Source organism: Numida meleagris, chromosome Z, assembly GCF_002078875.1.
Source record: "Numida meleagris isolate 19003 breed g44 Domestic line chromosome Z, NumMel1.0, whole genome shotgun sequence".
Classification (NCBI taxonomy): domain Eukaryota; kingdom Metazoa; phylum Chordata; class Aves; order Galliformes; family Numididae; genus Numida; species Numida meleagris.
Genome location: NC_034438.1, coordinates 19,210,296 through 19,233,356, shown reverse-complemented (window position 1 = coordinate 19,233,356; position 23,061 = coordinate 19,210,296). Strand labels below are relative to the sequence as shown.

General features: G+C 42.6%; 1 protein-coding gene across 2 annotated transcripts in view; it reads left to right on the top strand.

The window, feature by feature from the left end:
* ELOVL7 (ELOVL fatty acid elongase 7) overlaps positions 480-23,061 on the top strand; it is a 32,408-nt gene continuing 9,826 nt past the window's right edge. Inside the window, exons 1-3 of one of the 2 annotated variants that reach the window (XM_021380443.1) lie at positions 480-595; positions 20,008-20,101; positions 22,650-22,840. In XM_021380443.1, the coding sequence (XP_021236118.1) occupies positions 20,038-20,101; positions 22,650-22,840 (255 nt within the window). In that variant the 5' untranslated portion in view covers positions 480-595; positions 20,008-20,037. Of the gene's footprint in view, positions 596-4,402; positions 4,425-20,007; positions 20,102-22,649; positions 22,841-23,061 lie in introns of those variants that run through there. The other variant, XM_021380444.1, reaches the window with a different exon arrangement.

Below are 23,061 nucleotides of genomic sequence, written 5' to 3'. Positions count from 1 at the left end.
CAGCTTTCTGTGGGCTGAAGGGACATACAGACCAAAGGAGGATCCACTTACACCCTGGGAATCTCCCATCACCCTCATTTTCCCCTTTACATCTGCAGATGGGGGTCACTGGGAGCTTCATCTTCATTCAAAACGACTTCTGGGAGAGATCTGTGGGTACTACAACCCTGAAGGGATGAAAGCGTGACCTAAAGTACTGAGCTAAAGCCGAGCAGTTTAGCTTCGTTTTATTTTATTCTATTTTTCATTATGCAAAGAACAACTCCATCTACCAAGTTTTGCCCTCCGCGACCCTCGTCTCGCCGCTCCCTGAACACAAAGGACTCACGCAGCCACCCTGACTCGCCAACAGCCGCTCTCCGGGGAAGGCTCGCACACATCAGCGACGCTCCGGCGGACACCGCCGTTTATCCTACCCCGCCCCGGGGCGGCGGGAGCTGACTCAGGGCCGCGCCACGGCAGGGAGCGCGGGGCGTGCCCGGTGGGCGTGCCCGGGAGGGGGCGTGGCCATCCGCGCGCCCTGTCGGGGCGGCCGCGCGCGCCCCGCAGTTATTGCCCGGCGCAGTGGGGACAGGTGTGGATGCGCCGCTGCCGCGTGAGTGCCACCAGGGCGCGGGGAGGGCGGGAGGTGCGTGCGCGACCCCCAGGCTCCGCGCCGGGGATGGGACGGGTCCCCGGGTGACTCCCGCGCCCCTGCCCCGAGCTCGTGGCTGTGCCGCTTCCCCGCCTTTCTCCTGCCCCCGTCGCTGCTCCCCGGCTGCTCCCGAGCCCCGCTTCCTCTCAGCACGCGGCTGCTGCCGCGGTGCTCATTCCCTGGCCGCGCTCCGCTCCCCGCGGTGCACCTCCGAGCCCCGTCCGGGCCCCGCGCCGAGGAACCGTCCCTCCAGCTAGGAGGTGCGGGATGTCGGGGCGCTGCGGCCGTTCTCATCAGAAGCGGCTTTTCCCACTCCCGGGAGCGAAGAGTGGTCGCGGGCACCGGGAGTGGAGGGCTGCAGGGGCTGGCGGCAGCGGGGAGAGGCGTGGCACGCGTGGTGGTGATCTTCGAAGGCAGCGCTGCAGGGTGCTGTCTCGCCCGGGGCCGTCGGGCGGGTTGGGCGCTCCGCGGGTGTTGCTGCCTCCCTCCCCTCCTTGCCCGGCCCCAGCTGTGTGCGGGACGGCGCTGGGCTAGCGGCGGGGTCCGACCCCGGCTGGTGCCGGGGAATGCTCTGCGAGCAGCGAGCTGCACATCGGCTCCGACCGATCGCTTTGCATGTGTGGCAGATGGAGAGAAGTTGTCTTACACTGTTGAGACAGATCGGAAACCTTTTCCCTTCCCCGTCGCTCTCCCAGACGTAGCGCGGCTCTGCCTGGGGGGCCGCCCCGTGCGGGCGGGTTTGCAGCGCGAGGCTGCGGGCACAGCCCGGCCCTGGGGGGCCGCGCGGGAACGGGAGCGCTCGTGGCTGCGCGCCTCTCGGGGATAGCACAGGGTCGGGGAAGCCTGGCCGAGTTCGGGCCGAGAGTCTTCCTTGGCAGCAGCTCTGTCGCTGGTGTGGGAAGTAGCGCAGCTTTCATTGCGGCGCGTCAGTCAACTTTCTGCTAAGTAGTATCCAGGAGCGGCAGGGGGCAGGTTGTGCTGCAGGAAGCGATATTCATGGAATGTGCTGGGAGAGACGCCGCGGCGTTAGTCAAGGAAAATGCGTGCCGTGTAGGATTTGACTAGTTACAGAGCTCTCTAAGTATCTTGAAATATCTACCAGCTAATTGCACGCTGCCGAAAGAACTGATCAGTTACGTTTCTGTATCCTGACGTGACTCGGCTGCCGTTGCTGACTGTGCCGTGCCCTTCCTGGCATTGTTTCTCCCTGCCACGATAAACCGGAAAACTGCGAAACTTTTTTTTTTTCCTTCTCCCTACCTTGTACTTTTGCTCTTACTCCTGGTTTAAAGCTTCTCTTATCTCTGCTGTCTGCCTGGCTGCTGAGCCTGAGCTGCGGGCACAGCAGTGCCTGCGCGGGGCTCCCACGGCTGCCGCAGGCTGGGAGGGATGTCGGAAGCATTAAGCTGCTTCCTAGACCACGTACAGCCACAAAGAACTCCGTCCCACTCAGCTGCTCGTGTCCTGGTTTTCTTTCCAGGAGTCACAGTGGGTGATGCACACAGGTGCACTTCTGTCTCTGTCCCCACTGCCCAACTCCATGCTAACTTTGGGATCTCCCAGATCTGCTTGCCTGTTCCTCCCCTGCCATTTGTTGATGCTTCCAAAGGCAGCTCTGAGTGCTAGGGAGGGAGCTGACCTGTGCTCAGGAGCCCAGCACTGGGAGACGCCATTTAAAAATAAATTAATAAATAAATATATTTTTTTAAAAGCATGTCAAAAAGAAAAGCATTATAGTTTGTTCTCAGATTTAGTTTTAGGGTTTTCCGCTCTGTTAAAATTACCTTAAATACAGTTATGTGGGACCGGTGGCTTCCCTCAATACCGTGGGCCAAGTGCTGCAGCTGCAGGAAGCAAATGCAGCCAAAAGGGAGAAAAGTAAACCTTTTCCTACTTGAAAATATTGGAATATTTGAACAAAAACACTGACAATGCACTCTGTATACCTGGTTTTACTTTTAATGCAGCTCCTTTTAAGGGGAAGAAAATGAAAGCTAAAGGGATGTGCAGTGCAGTCTGTTTTTCTAGAGCCTGTTTCCACGTGTTTGATTTGCCAGAAGTTTGTGCAGTTGCAGGTGGTGCGGCAGATAAGAATTTTTCTGTCCTTCTGATGCTGAAGTGAAATCCCAGAAGTAATAGTAATTGTTTCAGCTGATATTCAGTGTGAGTTCAGCCTGCTGATAGAAACTAGAGCAGCTTGGGTATTTCTTTTTTTTTTTAATGCCTTTGGTTTCTGTGTCTAATGCTGAATATTGAACAGGAAATGTTGAATAGTGTTTTTCTTTTCCTCCCATAATATAGCAAAATGCTGTCTGTGTGCTTGTTATGTTTTAATTTTTTTTCCTTGGTGTATCTCACTACTTATGTTCTGTTTGCTTATGATGGCTACACAAAATATTTCTTTACTTAAGATGTTGAATAAAGGCGGCCCATATGCAGATAATGAATGGAACAGTGGGAGAAGAACACTAAATTCAGAGCAGCAGAGGTGTGCACAGAGGCTGGGTTGTTACCTTGGTGCTGTATGAGGGTGGCAGGATCCAAGTCCTCACTCTGACATCAGCTGGCACACAGCTGACCTCTGTGACTGCCCCTCGCACAGCCTGTCAGCCCTGAGCGCGCTGGGTGCCGTCGCAGAGTAGCACGGATGTCACAAGGAGGCTGAATTCAGGTGGCAGCAAATAAGTGCAGTGAGTCACTGTATTTGCCCGGGGCAGTGGTATTTGGATTGCCCCCTCCTCTGTGCTGGGGCTGTGTCACTGCTGTCAGAGCAGTGGCTGCTGACTCCCCTCACCTGACCCCACCTCTGCCTGGTGTTGCAGTTTCACAGCATTTCTCCCATCCTCGGTCAGTGCTGCTCCTCTTGTCCTGGTTGGGTGCTGGCTGTGGGATAGGGCCCTCCTGGCTGAAGATGCTCTTTTTTTCTTCTTCCTGTGGGTTCTCTGCTCCCTGCCCTTGTGTTTCTCAATCTGTTTCTATGAAGCCAGAGAAGGTTGCATGAGTAAGGGGCCATGCTAGAGTAGGCATGAGTAATGGGGGTGATGTTGATTAAGATGACATTGGTCCCATTAGAAGAGCTCTTCTAATTGCGAACTTACTCTGTAAACAACTTGCTGGTCTTCTTGTCATGTCTTTGTGAGTTCCTGTGTGTTCCCTGTGTGCGTTTAATTGTATTGTGAAGTCTTTGCAATTTGCATTACGTTTTGTATCGATACTGTGCCTTGCCCATTGGGCCCCATGTCTGGAGCCTCTACTCAAACTACTTTTTAAAGCATTACATCACCAAATGTGTATGAATATTAAGTTTGTATTGTGCACTTCAAAAATGCACGCAAACAAACACTTATCAATAAGTGCAAAAAGTTAGTAACTTCCTATAGGTATCGCCTGAAAGGGAGTTCAAGAGGGCCCTGCTATTCCAGGGACTGTATTTTGGATTTAGAGATTTGTCTGAGTTAAAAACAGAGTTTGCTAAGAATAACTCCACTCCTATTATTTGTCTCCTAACAAAAGAAGGGGACAACTCCTGCTGGAGTCTGAAACACAAAGATCAGTTTGTTGATTTGGAAGTAATTTGCATTCTATCATCAATCCTGAAATGATTTAAAACAAAGTCACAGTGACCTGATTCAGTGCCTCCCTGTATGCTTGTAGAGTATGGGAACATTTCACATTCCTGGTTTAACTTTTTTTTTTTTGATTGTGTTTTGCCTGAGCAGTTGAAAAGTGAAGTGAAAAGTGTTTGCGGTTGAAGCTTATGTTTTGTGATGCATGCTGAGCAGAGTGTAAGGTGAGTGGAAAGGAGAAACTTCTTAGTCTAGAGCTGTTGTTGCTGATGGAGAAGGAAATACCTTTTACAGGGGAAAATACTTCTTTTCAGTGAAATACAGTATGTTTTAATGTATCAGGCTTCTTTTTCTGGTAAGGGTTTAATAGACAATATTTTCATATTGTTTTCTTATGGTTTCTTTTTTTGGTTTTCTTCTTAATTAAAGGTATTGGCTGAAGCTTTGAGTGTATCAGGGTTTATAGGTCAGGTGTGCCTGTTCCTTCTGTTAAACAAATACTGTGGTATTTGCCATATGGTGTTATGAACAGATAGGGAAGGACTGCACAGAAAAGTCTATACTCTGTTCAGAGTGGTGGCTGGAAATGTTGCCTTTTCCCGTAAAGGTGAAAATCACTCAATTTCAGATATATATTTCAGTTGAATAGTGTGTTTTACAATGTTTACAGTTGTATCATCGCTCTACAATCCCTTTTCCATTCGCTTAGATATACAGTTGGAAATATCTGAATTGAATTATATTCTTTAATCACTTTTATAGTCAGAGTTCTGTGGCTTGTCTTTGTACTGAAATAGAAGGTTCATTTTTGAGACTTTTAACTGTACAGAATGGGTCTGACTAGCTTAATTAAATTACTGTAATGCACTTAGGAAGTGCCCTGTCCACCTTCATCTGTTGTGACCAAGATGTATGGAAGAAGCTGTGTACCAAAGCCAGAAGGCTAATGCAGTAAGGGAGGTGTTCAATGTCAACTTTGAAATTAAAGCTTTTGAAAAACTACTTTTGAGCTACGTTCCATGGGACTTTATTGCAGACGCTAATTCGCTCTATCATTTGTATTACTACTGCCACACTGGCATCATCGTTTCATTAGCACTTCTGTACTTAGATTACAGGAGTCTACTCAAGTAAACTTTTTTTTTTCCATGAAGAAGTAATAAAACTATGAAGTAAGGCTGTAAATCACTTCATGGATAGCTCTGGTGTTCAAGAAATCTCATTTCAGTTCTAACCACGACCCTTGCATTTTGGAGAGGGAGAAAGATGGGGAATGCGGAAGTTGTAAGCTGTTGGAGCTCTCGTTGCCTCCCTTCAGCAGGTCCTTCAAATGTTTGAAACGTTACAGAGTAGGAAATCCGCCAGCTGAGTTTCACATTATCTTGAAACAGCTTCCCAAAAAACTAAGCAGTCAGTTGCTCTGAGAGGGGCTTATCTGGAAGTTGCAGAAGAAAGTTTCCTGAACATCAGCTGGAAAATGCTGAGTTCTGGTTTGATCTGGACAGATCTGTTGAAATGAGGCTACTACTGTATTTTAGAACTGAACAGCTCAGATGCCCCATTTGATGTGCATTTCAAGTAATCAAATAGGAAACTACCTCTGAATCTGTGGAAATTGTGTAATTTGGTGTGCTTGCTTTTATCCTTGTAGAGTGTACTTGCATGTCATCAGTTGCCTTCACCCAAGGTGCCAGAGCACTGGACAGAAATTAATTGAATCTGGACAGCTTCTGTGATAGGAAAGGGAGCTGCTCTTACAGATGGTGGAATTATGTGACCTTGACCATCTGTTGAGACAAGAGCAGAGAGAAGAGGTCCAGTCAGTGGGCAAGCATCTCACTGTACAGATGTTGTCTTCTGGGTGAACCTGCAGCTGGATTGTGTGTACTGAAGATGGTGAGTGTGGGTGAATGCAGATTCCTCAGTTTGAATGTGAACAGTTAAATCCTGTGGAGGGGAGGTAGAAGAGTGGAAGAAAAGTGACTGTGCTTAGAAAGCTGCTGGGAGGATGAGGGGTTGTGGTGTTGCTCTAGGTTCAGATAGCAGTATGTGGCCTGGTAGTTTTGGATAATAACTGGAATATGGAGCTTGCACCAACACTTTAGTTTTGTTCATGGCTTTGCTGTGCCAACAAGTGGGAAAAGAGCTGCTTTTTCTCTAGTGACTGAGCGCTCCATGCAGAGAACAAACCAAACATACTGACCTGTTCTGTAGAGCACTGAAACCTTCATGCAAAGGCCATCTCAGACTTTTTTTTGGTAACTGAAGTGCACAGTTAGATATAAGCTTAATATTTCTTTGATCTGGAGATGTTCCAGTTTTCTTCTCCTTTCCTGATGTTGCATGCTGAGTGCTTCCCGTGTACTGTTATATGGGAACATCAGCATTAGGCTGAGTGCTCTGCTTCTTGCCAACCTTCTACACTGAAACTATTATCGTCTCCTGCGTTATTCTAATGTGGCACATTCACTGCCTAATGTACTTTGTTGACGGGACTATTTATTTATTTATTTAGCTATTTGTATTTGGCAATCTTTCAGGAACAGAAATGGGAAAAATAAGTACAGTTGATATGAACTGGCTGATCCCTCTGTGCTGTCTAGCTCAGCTTATCTATTTTAAATGGCAACCATGTCTTGTGGTCCTGGGTGGTCTCTAGGTGGCTGGGAACTGCTGCGGTTCTGGAAAATACTGATAGAAGATGGAACATATTCAGTAGTTCTCCCAGGTGGAATTGTACTTCACAACACACCTGTGATAAGCCTGTCCGCTCATGTGGTGCATTTCATCCTGTTCTTCTGTGAAGGTATTATTCAGTGTTAAGCTAATTTAAAGAAGCTCCAACCTGCATGGTACAGCTTTATATACTCTTCTGAGCTTCCTGAAAGTGCAAAATTCTGACGATGTCTTAACATTCTGGTTAGCACAGGAATTGAGATCTAAGTAATGAGATCTGGGGTAGATGTCAACCTTAACAACTGTGTCATGTCATTAATATGTTTTGCCCATAACACTGGCTTCCACTTGGCACTTGATGTTATGCAAACTGCTGCGTGTTTTTTGTCTGGAAGTGGAACAAAGTGCTGATAGCCTTTTAAACGTCAATTTTTATTAAAAAAAATTAAAAATGGTTTAAGATTTTTTTGCTAATCAAACCAGGTAATGTTTGTAGTTGGTAGGCAGTTATATTTCCATGTAAGTTTTTGAGAGTAGGTTGTCATCTGGCTGCTGTCCTACACAACATAGCTTTGCCCTTGGAGCAACCTTTTTCTTTTGTTTCCATAGGCCTTTCACTGCTCTGAATCACCTGGACCAGATGTTTCCTCTCTGTAATGCTTGTAGGCAGCTGTGAGTGTCCCTGCTCCATCTGTTTATCGAGTCTTGACCAACCAGGCTCTCATGAGCATCCAAAGGGTTCCTAACACCTCTGTAGCCCCCTTAGAGGTATCTGCAGAGCAAGTGGAAAAGAGTGTTTCTGGAATTCCTGTTAATGCCAAATTAAAGCAGAGGTGCATCGTTCCTTGTGCTCATGATGTCTCCAACCTCTGGAAGACTGGATCATCCTGCAAGGGGTGCAGTCATCTCAGAAGGCAAGGGCGCCATGGAAAGCCATTTACCAGGCTGTACTATAAGCAACATCCAAGGCTTCTTGGCTGGAACCCAAAAATTTAACCAAATTTCAAACATTGTCAAGTAGGGATTTGTTATGTACCAATTTTCTTTCCATGCTTGGAATCAAAGTGTAAGTGCAGTGCTGTTTTAACAGTGTCTTTCTTGACTGTGGGATGGGTCTGCAGCATCACTTTCTCCACCTGTCCTTGTTGTATGGGCATCTCCTTGCCTTCTATTCTCCATCCTTCTGTGGTTCCTACCTTGAGGACAGAGCACCACTGGCACTGACTGGGAAACATTTAGCTTTTTCTTAAGGCATTTCTGTCTCACATCAATTTCTGAAACCATTTCACTCCTGCAGTAATTCTGGTCAAGTGCAAACCAACTTTTTCTTTATTCCAAGTGAGGATATTCTTTGGGATGCAGGAGAAAAGCCAGGCTGTTAGGAGAAACTAGAAGTCTGCTGTTGTTTTCATGGCTCTTATTTATTGTTCTGGCCAAGAGGTTGAATCTCCAAATGGTGGTATAGTGTACGTTCATGGGTTGGCTGACATTAATACTCCTGAGTGCGTTTTGTGCAGATTAATGTGACCTTTTGCCATGCTGAAGAATGTTGATTTTTAAAATATGAACAAAGTGGAACACCTTTAATTGCATGTCCCTCAATGATTTGGGACCTCCAACTGCCTCTCTATAGCTTTTCATCTCTGGTCTGGAAAGGTTTAGGATGTGGCTGTGCAGTTGCTTCGTGGAGCACTTTAGGGAACACATCACATCAGCTGATATGCTAAGATTGAACCTGTGAGACCCAGCTTTTTTTAATTACAATGGACTTCCTCATTCTGATATTTTAGTTTCAAAATGTGCTGAGCATGAGCTTCCTTTAAAGCTGCTGCCCTTGCCATCTCCCCTCAAAGTTCAGCAGCCTGTGTTCCTCTCCCCAGAGCTGACCTCTGCACAGCATGCATCATGGCAGAAGGTTGTGGACACAGCTGGCCCCAGTTTTCTTTTGGAAGAGCCTCCTAGGAAGGATGCAGTTGCAAATGTTTAGAGTGTGCAACAGCATGTCTGTTATGCTGGACGGTGGGTGGATGGGGAGGGTGTCAGTTCTGGGTCAGCTGCCTTTAAAATTTATGCCTGCCTGATGCAATGCAAGCAGTGTTGGAGTAGAAGGAATGCATTATTTTGCTGCTGAAGATATCAGCTCAGGACCCGAGGCTGGGGAGGCTGAACAAGTGCAAGGCAGTAGGAAACAATGGTGAAGGAAATTAGCCCATGTCAGCATGAGCAAGTGGTGTGGGAGCTGCTCAGCTCTTGTAAATTGCTGCATTAAACAGTGAACAAAATAAGATGTCACAACTTCACAGTGGTGTTATCAGTGTTCCTGCTTACTCACATTCTGAACCCAGCAGTATTGCAGCTGTTGTAATAAAAGTTCCATAAAATGACAGTGATCTTGCATCATGGTTTCTGGGATGACAGTACCTGAGCTGTCAGTTGCTGTAATCTTGCTGTAGGCAAGAAATGATTGCAGGAAAATACTTCTTCCTTCAGTATTGATGAATATTCCACACTTTATTTGCTCACCTTTTTTAGGGTTAATTTTTTTAAGGTGAATATTGTGTTCTTAAGGTAACTGTGTTTACAGATATATATTCACACTTTTTTTTCCCCTTCCCATTAAATTCTGTTCTGCTGAGTTTTCATGTTACAAAAGACAGTACAGTCTTCCTCTCTTTTTCCTACCTCCTTTCCTCAGGAGGAAAACTGAGGTCTGATTTCTCTCTTTATATTTACCCCTTGTTGAATAGCTACAGGTACATTGTAATTTTTTTTTTGGTTTAAAAATGTCATTGAAACTTGTCTGCTTATTTTCCATAGTCGTTAGCTAGATTAGCAGGATGCTCCGTGTGTAACAAGTCTTGTTCCTACTTGTTTTAAGGGGTCTTTTCTGGAAACTGTAGTCTAGCTCAATGTCTCTTTGTTTCTTTTAGTTAAGTTCCGTGGATTGCCCCCACAGTAACTACTTAATGACAATTTATTGATGTCACTTTTCTGCCAAATGATGAGTGGACACAAACAAAGTTCTCTACTAGCTCCTGGTAGCAAACTGTTTATATTTTAATTAATTAGGCATATGAGATCCTCATATACAGTTCCCCTTTTGACTGTTAATGAAGAGATGTTGTGCTGGAGCTACAGCTTACAGTTGAAGGAAGGGGATGGTCTTACTCTTATATCACTCCATAATTACACAAATAACTTCAATCAGACAGGTATGAGGGCTGCTCCGGAAGTAATGCCTCCTATTTCATTATGTTGGTCCGTGATGTCAGAGGCAGATGTTGGTGGTATGGCAGTAGAGGGTGAGCCTTCCCACCCATACTCCATTACATTCTGTTGCTCTGTGACAGGCGGCAGTGGAGCAGCGATCTGACAAAATGGTGTCTGACATGGAAGTGTGTATGAAGCAAAGGTGTGTCACTGAATTCCTCCATGCAGAGAAATGGCACCCACTGACAGTCGATGACATTTGCTGAACACTTATGGAGATCAAACAGTGGATGTGAGCACTGTGAGGGGTGGCTGATGTGTTTCAGCAGTGGTGGCCGTGTGTCTCCTCAGCTGGTGCAGATTGTTGCAAACATGGCATGCAGGCTTCTGTTCATCTCTGTTGAAAATGCACAGGTGATGGTGTTGACTGTATTGATGAAGAGTGTTTTGTAGCTGAGAATTTGCTCTATCAAACAGTGTAATTCTACTCTTTGTTGTAGTTTCCATGGAAATTAATAGGAGGCATTACTTCTGGAGTGAGCTATGTAGGTAAGAGCAGTGGAAGTCATACGGGAGTCACTTCTAGGCCATCCTACCTGCAGGTTTAAGAATGAGGCAGACTCTGTGTACTGTTATCACAGAGGAGGAGTAGGGAGAATCTTAGATGGAACACAAATCTGATGTTAGCTGACTCTGTTCTGCTTGTGTCCTGCCTGTTCTCAGAACTGTTATGGGCACGCTCTACCTCTTGCATTCTGTGTGCTTTGCCCTAAGAGGCCTGCCTGGTAGAAAGATGAAAAGTGTCTTACCAAAGCATTCAAAAAAACCCTCTAGTTTATACTCAAAATGAACTACTTTCATCGTCAGCATGGGAGGAGATTAAATGCCTTTAATCCTGTATTGTGGATGCATCCATAGATTCCATTCATCCTTAGTCTTCTAAAATGTGAGCTTTTGATGTCATCACATGTCTTTGGTCCCTTCCATTCATTTTATTTAGTTAGAACTTCCTCTTCTCCCTACCTTTAGAGCTCATTTCAAACTATTTGTTAAAAGTAAATTACTTCCTGTACAGGCAAAAAAAAAAAAAACTTAAAAACACTTTGCAGCTTAAATATCACTCTTTACCCCTCTAGATCATGTAGAGTTTACTGTAGAAGGAAAAAGTCCAGATGGGTAAAAGCTCTATGTGTTGTGATGGTCACTTGTAGAGGTACGAATGGGTGGGACAGGGTGCATGTGACTGTGCTGCTGAACGTACTAGATTGCATCACCACTGCCTAGCCCGTGACTCTTGTTCAGTGAAAGCCTGCTTAAAGTGACTTAAGCCAACTGATCTGGTCTTGAAATGAAAATGAAAACACTGCAGAAGGTTTTCTGGTTACATAATTAAGAAGGAGGGAAAAGGAGGTGCTGTAAAGTCCTTTGGATAAAGAGGAGATTAACAGGAATCAGATCTGTCCCAAATACTAAATGAGTACTTTGTCAGAGGTTTTTGATAGGGGTAATGGTGTATCACTAGCTAATGGAAATGAGGTTGCATTACTGCCAATATTACATCATAAGCGAATCTTATTTTGACTTCCAGGTGAAAGTTGTCACACGATGTGTCACGAGGCTCGCTGTGCTGGCAGCAGTGGGTGGCTTTGGGTGCTGGTATCACCCAGCTGGAATGAAACCCGTGGGAGCCGAGTGCAAGCCATGTGCTGGGGATGAGGGAGAGGAGCTGCTGTAGGCTGGGTGCAGAGTGGCCCACAGCAGCAGGCAAGGAGACAAGTGAGACTAGCTGACGGCAGGGTCGCTGACATTCAAGTGCTAAAGTAAAGGTAGGGGAGACTGATAACAACTTACATCTCTAAGAGCTTTTCTCCCTTGTGTTTCGGAGAAAGGCAGGAACATTAAGAATGTAATGAAGAGAGGCAGGGGGGAAGGAAAGAGACACTGCTGTTTGTGGTGGTTGCTTCCAGAGTGAACCTGGAAATCCTCTTGGGGACCAGCCCAGTGTCTCTCAAAAGGATGAGGTAAACTGCTAATTGAATTCAGACTTGCAAAAAACCTTCCTTCCAGGCTATGTTTGCAGAGACTATTTGGATTTGATGGGCATTTCTATGAGATTAGTCCCTAGGATTGCTTACAATTGCATTGCTGTTATCCCTAGTCTTTTGCTACCACATCATAGGACAATTCAATTTGTGTGGCTTTAGTTCTTGCATTGTGAAGCATCCCTTGTACACTTGATGGACGGAGTGTGGACTTGCTGGAGTGCAGTGTTCTCTTGACTGAATATATAACACATGATTGTCTGTGGTTATGCAGGACCATGCATGATGATCTTGTGCCCTCCCTACGAGATTTCACCATCAGCTTAAACATCTATGACAAGGCTGCTAATCCCACTTTTCCACCTTCCTGTGTCATCCTAATTCATGAGTCTTGCTGTATCCCTTGCATGAGCTTCCTCTGGTGCCGCCACTGCTTTTCCCAAAAGATGAAGATTCCAGTTGGGTTGCTGAGCTGCAGTGGTTTATCCTGCAGCTGCCTGAGGACCAGACCCATCAGCAGGGATGCCATGGGACTACTTGATGGAGGTTCCCTATTCAGCAGTTGCTGGTGGTGCTGGAGTATGTGGAGCAGAATTATGTCTGTTTGATACCAGCTCGAAGCTGGGCACAAAATAGAGCTTTGTGTGTCCATTACCAGTCTTCAGCCTTGAGCAAAGTCTGCAGTATCAGTTAACAAGTTACAAGTGGGAGTGGAAGGGAATACAAACTGTCTTTATTGAATCAGGATGAGAAATCCACTTGGGTGGCAGAAAACCAATATGAAACATGACTGAAATGAAGTGTTTTCACTAGTTCTGCCGTTTTACAGGCTACTTTGCTCATGTAGGTAAATGACAGATTTGATGGCAGTTTAAAAAGCAAAACTTTAAGTACAGAGATACCATATAAATAATTCAATAAAGGTGACAGTAGAGGTTAAGTATTAGATCTCTGACTACTGCCAGTGTTGGATTTTACAAGCAGATGTTCTAAAACAGTTTCTGAACCTCTTTCTTTGCTTTTCAAGATGTCCCCATTCTTTGTAAAGGGATTTACACTTATTCTGAAATTTGGTATTCCATCCCTGATGCCTACTGCTAAATGTATGCAGAGAGGTGGCTGATGTACTCCATAGAGTTTAGATTTTTTTTTTAAATGGAATGGCTTCAGAGACAGAGCTTGAAATTTAATCGAGGTAACAACTAATACATCTCTCAAAACCTGAAAACTTATCCAAATCACTGTGTTTTGAAGTGTTGTAACTCACTTGGGCACTAACATCTAAACAGAAACAGTGCTTAAAAGCAATATTAACAATAAAAAAAAAAAGAGAAATCCACCCAATGCTAAGCAGGATATAGCCAGCTTACCTGTGAGATGAACCTGTCAAAAAGTGGGCAGTGTAGCTGAGAGAAAGCATAAAGGATTGGGAAGGTCATGGAAACTCCTCTAAGGGAAATCTGTAATGCCAGGAGATATCCCAACTTCATTGCAGAACATAGGTGAGTAATCAGTCTAACGTAATAGCTATTCTGTATTTGTTTGCAGTGTGGCATAAGGCAGTAATGTAGTTAAAATAACTGTGTTTACGTAACCCTGCACCCTTGGGAAATAGGAAGGGCAGAGCTGATGTTCTGCAGGTAATGCAAAAGATATGATCTGTGAAATGTTCTGATTTAATTACCATGTGAACTTCAAGAGCAGAATTAACAATTGTATATTAAATGATTCTGAAACATTGAAGTTTCATAATTGTGCCTGAATATGTCAGCTAGTATTACTGTCATTTCTTAAGATGTTGTTGTGAAATCAGACCTGTGTGGATCAGTGCTCTCCCCATCTTCCTGCAGGGTCTGTGGGGTAGGGGGCGCTCCTGACATCATTACCTGCTGGACATGTCAGAGGGGGAACATTCCAGAAAATGTGCTTATAGCGTCTGCCTTGGGTGGAAGTTACTCCACTGAAGCTTGCACTTCGCTGTCATATTTCCTATCTTACTGAGAGGTACCTGTAAAAGTAGGGCCCTCTCTGACAGAGTCTGTAAAGATATGACAAAGTTGAATGGTTTTAAAATAAAAGAGAGGAGATTTAGGTTAGATGGTAGAATACAATTTTTTACTCAGGGTGGTGTTATCAAGATTTGTTTTTAAATAGTAATCATATATTTTAATATTAAAAACCATGTAGGGGGAATAAATAAGTGCAAAGAATGGCAGATATCTCTCATGTGGGTTAAGCCAAAGAATGCTAGATGCTTGTTGTTCTCATTTAAAATTAAAGAATGTTTGAGGCGTACCAGTAATTCCCATTAGGGGAAACACTATTAGTTTTTGTGGACTAACAGAAATTGAGCACTTGCAACAACTTAATGCCTACCACTTGTCGTCATGAGGCGTTCTAAAATGCTTTGCTGTGGCATTTTTGGCTGTGAAAAATGCATGTGCTTGGCTAGCATAAATTACCTTATCATGTACCCCTCTCCAGTAAAGTTAATGGTCAGATTTGAAATCAGTTCTGCAAAACTGCATGCCATAATTCAGCTGCAGCTATTTCAGCTGTCTGCTGGGCCATGGGGAACTGGAGGCCAGCAAATGGCATTGCTCTTTTGATGCAGCCTGTTCCATCATTTGGTTCACTTATGCCCCATCTTTATAATGATGAGGCATATTTATTTAAAGGTCTCTTTAAAAATGATATTAGTGGAGCTGCCTTGAACCACAGTGCACAGGATGAATTCCATTGCTATTTTAATATATATATATAAAGAAACCACTCATTTATTTCTAAGAACCAAGTACCTTCAAAAAGTTTTTCACAGATGATTCTATTTGTTTCATAGAAGTGACTGCAGTGCTTGTTTTCCTGAGCTTCAGAGGACTGCATATATGTTCTTAGAACTTTTCAGTCACCACACTGAACTTGAGTTGCTGAATTTTTTTAAAAATTGCATAGATCACTTCTGATATGTCATTTAAAATAACTAAATTCTGAAAATTAGACTGTTAGTATCACTAATTTTGAGCAAGTTTACTCCAGTCAAGACTATTTTAAAAAGAAAATCCACTGCTGCTAGCACGTTGTCGTTGCTTTCTATAATGTTGTTATAAGCAGGAGATGGAGCATTGGAAATAAATTTGCTAATGTGCTGATTCTGCAGGTATGTTAACAGGTATGTGATCTAAATGTGTGTCAAAATGACTGAACTGTGACTAAACAAATGCTTAATTTGCGGATGGGTTCATAGTGTGAAGAGCTAAAGCTGTGTATTTAAGAAATGGTTTTCTTTGCCTCCAGGTCTTTGTCCCTTCAGGCCAAATAGTTCCAATTTCATGTTTAGAGGATAAGTTCTGTAGGCTTCAAAAGTGGCAAACACTGTGGAATTATACCTGTGCCAGAGCTTCATTGTGTTTCTTTGCATTGACATGATTGTGTTGTGAAAAATCAGCCTTTCAAAATTGTTTTTTTTTTTTTATTGAAGCACAGTATAATTGTTTCTCTTTTGTGTGGTTATGTGGTTTTTTTTTTTTGGGAGGGGGGGGCGTTTCTAAATTAAAAAGAAACAAGCAAGAAAAATAACAATAAAAAGCCTTGTTATGGTATCTCCAGTACAAATGAGTTTGTGTGTGAAGTAAGTGCAAGGTGACAAGGCAAAATACCTCCCGTGCTGCTACTGACCCCACTTACAAGTAGTTGCAAACAAAAAATACAGACATCCTAATGTAAATGTAATTAATTGCTCATAGAAGTGGGCTTACAAAGGAAAAGTAGTGGCTAGTTGAGAAAACAAATAGAATTGTAACATGCTTTGAAAATGAAGTAGTAGTGTTGCGTGCAAAAGTTGATTTTAAATCTTCTAGCTGTAGAAAAGTTATGAGCAGCATTGTCTTCCTCGCAGACATTATTCCTGCTCTCAGAATAGCTAGTTGTGTCTTTTTGCTCTTTGCTTACTTTCAGACACAGAGTAATTTCTTAGTATCTGTGAGGCAAAGCTGACTGAGGCTGATTGTCCTGGCTGGTGCACCCTTCTCATACGTATGGCGTCTAAGCTGCAAAAATTCTAGAAAAAGTTCAGCAGCTGCTGTGGAGTTGTCTTGCTTGGTTCTGAGAAGAAACGGAACTTCGAAGGCTTGAGGGCCTTGGTTGTATCAGTTCTTGTTAAATGTTTTGAAGAAAGAAGAGCTGTGAGTGCTGGGGTCAGGAAAGGTAGGGCAAGTGCTTACGCAGCAGTATGGAAAGAGAGCATTTTTATGTGCTGCTTTATGCCACAAGTAGAAGCAGGGGATTAGAAGTAGTCTGGTTCCAGATAAAAAGCTTGTGTTTGGTCTCAGTGGCCAGCTGGCATCAGAGTTACTGTTTAAACACTGACAGCACATTTATCTGATTCTTAACACAAAACTGAAGTGGTGTTGACACGTCAAATAGATAAATGTGAAGAGTTGTGCATTGGTGAGGTTGCTGTTGTCAGGCTGAGAGGTTTCAACCATGAGGAGGAGGAAGGGTCTATCAACACCCCAAAGTGTAATAAGTGGCAATCTGTTCTGAGCCAGCATCCACGCAGTTTCTAGACTTCTGAGAGTGTGTTTGGAGGTAGTAGATTCCTCATTTAGTGTAGGTGTTGGTCAGCATGTAGAACTAGCCAGTCTGAACTTCATTTAGAAGTTCATTTTATCACCAGGTTGAGAGGAGGAAGACTGAATGGCTGTGAATTCAGTAAGCTATTGTTCTTCGTTAAAGTGCTGATTAAATATTATGTGGTTATCTGTATTCAGTAAATATATATTTTTCACTGAAATACTGAGCTGTTCTGTGAACAAGGTGTTTTGTAGGTTTTGGTAGAATATGTTGAATGAGGCATCTTGTTTGATATGCCTTGATATATATTGGTTGGTATACTCTTGACTGGATATTCTCAGGTGGCTGAAATAGGAAGAATTCTGTATTTTAAGGGTAACTTACTGTAATCAATCTGTTTAGTAATTGTTAATGAAGTACAGATTTTCAACACTTCCCTCCAACATAAGTTAACCTTGAGCCAAGCTGCTTGGTTGTCAGTGTTGTACAATCTGAAATACCTTGTGCTCAAGATTGGGTTGTGTTTACATAGTTTTGATATCATCTATACTTTGGTTTGTGGAGCAGGGCGTTATACAGAGCATTATAAATAACAGGGTTATTTATAATTGTAATTATAAATAACAGGGTTATTTATAAATATTATATAATTACAATTATAAATAACAGGGTTATTTATAATTTGCCAAAAAGAAGGGGATCATTGAAATTTACAATAGAAAAGGAAGGGGATGTTTCCTGCTTTTGCTAATTTTGCCAGCACCTTTATAAATGCAGTTTTATAACACCGTGGTGCCCTTTGTAGCAAACATTACAATACTTGTGTAAGAATGGACATGGACTTCTTTCGTATTAGGCTTTGTTAGAAGTGTGTATGGGCCAATGTGTGCTCACTGAACTCCAGTGTGACTGTACATGTGTGGGGGAGCAAAAATAATTGCTGCGGGTTTATGGGCACAGCTATTGCTGAGGAATGTGTGGATAGTGGTTTATTGGTTATGCAAAGTGCCCTTGATCACAGTTAACGTGAAATTGCTAGAGCAAGACACCACTGGATTTAAAAGTAAGATTAATTAAAAAGAAAAGAAATAAAAAACTTGTCTCTAGAAATCTAGCTCCTGATGTGTTCATCTAAGCAATATAGATAGTTCAATGCTTGCTTGCTTAAATACAAAAGGGGGCAAAAAAGGGAAACTCATGCTTAATTTGAAAATAGAAAAGGAATATTTGATCCACTGGGAATTGACGGTTATAGTTCGGACTTCAGTGCCCATGTGTGTGAACCACACTTCCGATGTTAAAATAGCCCTGTCAGTATTGATTGCCCTGGGCAATCAAATTAATCTGTGTAGGTAGAAATTGGCTGTTGTGTGCTTGCATAATAAAAGCCATCAGGCTATTTCTGATTTTAGTAAATCTTTGAAGTCCAAGGAATGTTCAGAGCTGTCTCAGCAGCACTCTGTACTGTTGGGCATGTGGTGAAAAGACTTAATGTAAAGAGTTCAGTACAGCATAACAGCGAAATAAAAGTGAGCATTGCAATTGTATGGGGGATTATGGGATTGTTCTCTACTTTTTAGTAGCTGTGTATATATCTTTTTTTTATTGTGCATTAGGGAGTAATTTTGCATTTATGTAAAATGTTGTGTGATGATTGCCTAGAAATAAGAAACATATCTTCATTTTAACTTGTTTGATGAAAGATGATAGGCTTGCTGGATCAGTGTTGACTTTTCTGATACCCACCAAAATAGTTTTGCAGCATCTGTAAAGTGGAAGAAGTAATTATCATGTTATATTGTAATCACAATAGCTATGCAGAAGTAAGGAGTTCACCCCCTTAGTGATACTGTAGATGCTTTGTTTAGCAGTTTGAATTTCTATGGTACTGTCTAAATCAAGGTAGTATAGGGCATGTGAAACTGGTCAGCATGAAGGTAGTGATTTTCTGCTGGCAAATGATGATGCTGGAAGATGGTGTTTCTGGTAGATGTGAGCAGAGGGAACAATTTCAGAATAAGAAATGGTGGTTCCAGGTGTGTAGACAAAGGGCAGAAGTGCAAGCAGGAAAACATGGGTAGCAAAAATGAGAGTTGGTAAGAGCTAGATCAGATGAACCCCAGTGAAGGCAGGCTCATCAGTGTTGCATGTTGTGATGAAGGGTGGGCGTAGTGTGCTTTGGAGTGATTCAATATTATGAAATTCCAGCGAACAGGAAATACTTCTAGAACTAGAGATAAGGAGGAAATTATTTTATAGGCTTGCTATGGTGAGGACAAATGAGAATACAATAGGGAGATCGGAGGAGTAAGCAGGGAGATGTTACACCATCGTGGGGTAGAACTGGCTCTCAAAAGCTGCAGCTGGCTTAGACTGGAGGAGGCTGAGCTTGGAGGCCAGAACAAAGGAGCTGGTTATCAAGGTGTGTTGCAGCCTGGACTAAGAGGTGAATGTTGCGTGAAGATTATGCTGAGGTACTGAGAACAACACTGAGTGGGTAAGAGTGGCACCATTCAAACATGCTGGGATTAAAAAAAAAAAATACATTTTCTGGAGGAAATGAGGTAAGGTCAGGGCTGATGAGTACTTGATTTTTGGAGTGAAAATCTGTATTCATACAAACATTATTCTTTGTTTTATATACGTGTATGGTGCTGCATGCAGGCTGGATGTGCTGGAAATTTCTCTGAGTTAATGGTATTACCAGTGATACTATGATGCTTCATAGTGCTGTTGTAGAAAGAGTTGATTCATAAGAGTGTGATTTGCATTCTAATTATAACGTAGCTAATTACTGTATTTAAAACCAGTGCACAGACACTGGCATCTCTTCTCCCTCCCACCTGTCTCAGAAACCCTCCTTAGTTAGAAACTAGAACTTTTCAATAGTAAATGTTACAAAGAGGAACTTCATCACATTACCAGTGAGTTGGACTTCTAAAGGGGATGGCAATAAAAGCAAACTAAGCAGCTGCTTTTTATTTATATTATCCCTTTTACTGTAATGGTTAACCACAGCATGTTTTCTTGAGATAACGCTTTATGGCATGGAAGCACCTTGTTCAGTGTGTAGAGATCATGAAATCACATCATTGTGCATAACAGCTCAGCTATAAGTTGGCATCAAGTGTAGTGTGATGTGGCCAGCTAATAATGCTCCCTAATCCGTATTTCACATGTGGTGCTTGGTTAACCATTTTTTTCTTTCCATTCTGTTTGCTGAAAATAGTTTCCAAAACGGTTTATTGAGCTTTGTTTTATTAATTACAGAAATCTATATTTATGTTTTGCTTCGTTTTTCCTGCAGGCAACATCATAAAATCTTAATCAAGTGAAAATGGCCCTTAGCAATTTGACCTCAAAGGCTGTGCTGCTGTATGATGAATGGATCAAAGATGCCGGTGAGTCATTTAAATCTAAAACTTACTAACGTTCAATAATTTTGAAGTTCAGTGTGTAGATATTCTAGGCGTGCTGATACCAGCTTAAAGTAGCTTTGTCTTCCTGTAAGTGTTTCATAGACTTGTCAGGATACTTACTGACAACTACACTACTTTAAACTAGTTTCTGAATTAAAAAAAAAAAAAGGGAAGAAGCAAAATTCAGTTAACTTATCTATAACCTCAGGCTAATAAAAGTGCCAGCAGTGATTACTCTGTAGGAGTTTCTGGCTTGCTTAAATGTAAAGTTTATTTTTTTCCTATTCTACTGAGAGTAAAGCTCTTTTTTCATTACCAAACAACAGTAGATTATTGATAGAGCTAGATGTGTGGTGTTACTGTATTTTGTCTTTGCAAAATACGAGCCTTGATAGAGTACTGTATATTGAAATTAGCCCTCAGAGTAATTCACTCTCACAACCCTGTTTGAAAGAAGATTAGTCTCTTGGTGCGCCCAACATGCTTTGCTTTAACATGTTAGTGTTCCTCATGTGGTAGCCATGTAATGAATGGCATTAGCTGATTCTCAGGGAGACTTGAGAAGCAGTGAAGGTTTGATACTTATATTTTCCAGTATAGCTGAGAATCATGTTTCTTTGGTAACACCACAGCTTGCCTATTAACAGGGAGTTTTATCACTATGACGCATGTGAGAGAAGTGGATTGAGATAGGTGATGGAGCATTTCTGCTGCACTGTCCTTGACTTCACACTTTCAGTTCCTCACCTCTCTGCCTACTAGTGGTTGTATTTGGCATCTCATAGTGTACTATGCTTGCTTCAGAACCAAACTGGGAATATTTTGGCAGTACCAGTGCGAGGAGTGGATGCAGAAAAGCAGTCAGTTGTGAAGAGCAAGTGATTCTCTTGCAATGCTACACATACAGATGTAATTTTTTCTAATGTACCATGCAGTGGTTTGCAATCCCTGTTGGCTGGTGGTGGGCAGCAGCACTGGGCACATAGGCTGTGAGCAGCATTATAATTTGTTTTATTCAATTTTTTTGTACTTGACATGTCAAGTCCTGAATTTTCTAATAGGTGTCACTCATGCGACTGTAAACATCAGAGTGCCTCATGGATAACACGTCACTTGAGTGCTGTAGGTTGAATATAAATTAAACATTTAACAAGAATTGCAGTGGTATAACTTCACTACCAACACACAGCAGCAGACCATGAAACCAGCAATTTATGGAGTCAGTAGATATCTCAGGGTCCTTCTGTAATGAAACTTCCTGATTGTGGAGAAATGTAAGTCTCTTTTAGCTGGGACTTGGTGATGAATCACAAATAAGTGCAGCAGGATGAAGTTTAAAAGGGATGGCAGCGTGTGTGGGAGGGGACTGCAGTAACTGAATCTATATGGGGTAGCTCGGGAGGAACTTGGAATATTTTTACTGTTTGGAGGCTTGTAATATGAAATGCTGTGTTTAGTGGTTCTGTGAAAGTGGTGACGTGTCAGGACTTGTTAGGCACAAGCTATGAATACCAACTGATGGGACGGAATGTTTTCTAACTTTGAAATCCCCGTGCTTATTGCCTCTAACAACATACTGTTTGTAAGAGTTGAAGATCTTGAAAAGTGGAGCTACTCCCTGTCTGTACCTTGAACTTGTGAGACAAGGTTCATGCTTTTCCAGAGGAATGCAGTCTCATTTGCAAATGCAGCCTCAGTAATCTGCTTGTGCATTGCCTTCCTCTGCTGCCTTCTGAGCCACATTTATGTATGCAAATGCTGACTTTTCGTGGAGGAGAGCTGTAGACTGAAGATAATAACATCGACTGTGATTCCATGTGTCTTCATCTTTGTGTGGTGTGAAGAACTGATGACTTACAAGGAGCTGCTGAGAGAACTGGGAAATTTAGTCAGGAGAGGAGGAAGCTAAGGGGAGACTTTATTGTACTCTACTACTGCCTGAAAGGAGCTTGCAGTGAGGAGGGTGTTGGTTTCTTTCCTCAGGAAGCAAGTGACAGGACAGGGGAGTGGCATCAAGTTACCTCAGGGGAGGTTTAGACTGGATATCAGGAAGAATTTCACTGTGGAGAGGGTGGTCAAGCACTGGAATGACCTGCACGGGGCAGTGGTGGAGTCCCCATCAGTGGAGGCATTTAAGAGATGTGTGGGCTTTAGCACTATGGGACATAATTTAGCAGTGGGATTCCGTAGGTCAGGCTGCTGGTTGGACTTGGTGATTTTAAAGGTGTTTTCCAACTTATGTGATTCTATAATTCTGTGATGCAGGAAGAAGCACAGAATCTGGCAGGTGCTAACTCTTGTTATCCAGTTGGAATAGATTTGAGGCGAATGGTCTCTGAATCTTGATCAGTGAAAGCAAAACCATTAAGTACTTTTCAGTAGCCTTTTTAGGATTTAATGAATACAGGAAAGATCTGATTTAGCGGTGGGTTGTTAGAGCAATGTGGTTACGTTGCGGTTGGATTTGATCTTGAAGGTCCTTTTCAACCTGAGCAATTCTATGATTCTATTTCTTTTTTTCTTCTTCTAGATCCAAGATTGGAAGGCTGGCCACTCATGTCTTCACCTTTTCCAACAACCTTTATCATTGGAATCTACATCTATTTTGTTACTTCACTGGGACCTAAACTCATGGAAAATAAAAAACCATTTGAACTCAGGCAGATAATGGCATTTTATAATTTTAGTGTGGTAATACTTTCTTTGTATATGACTTATGAAGTAAGTATTACTTTGATTTTAACCATATTTATACATTTCATGTCTCTAAAATCTAATAAATTTTAATAAACTTATCAATAACTTATTAATACAATTCTTAGACTTAAATTCTCAAAACTATTATTCTGATTGTTTTAATTATATTTCTCCAAGCGGTATGCTAAATGAGTTGAGCTGATATTTGATAAAAGAGAGTAACTCATACCTAGAAAGAAAGATAG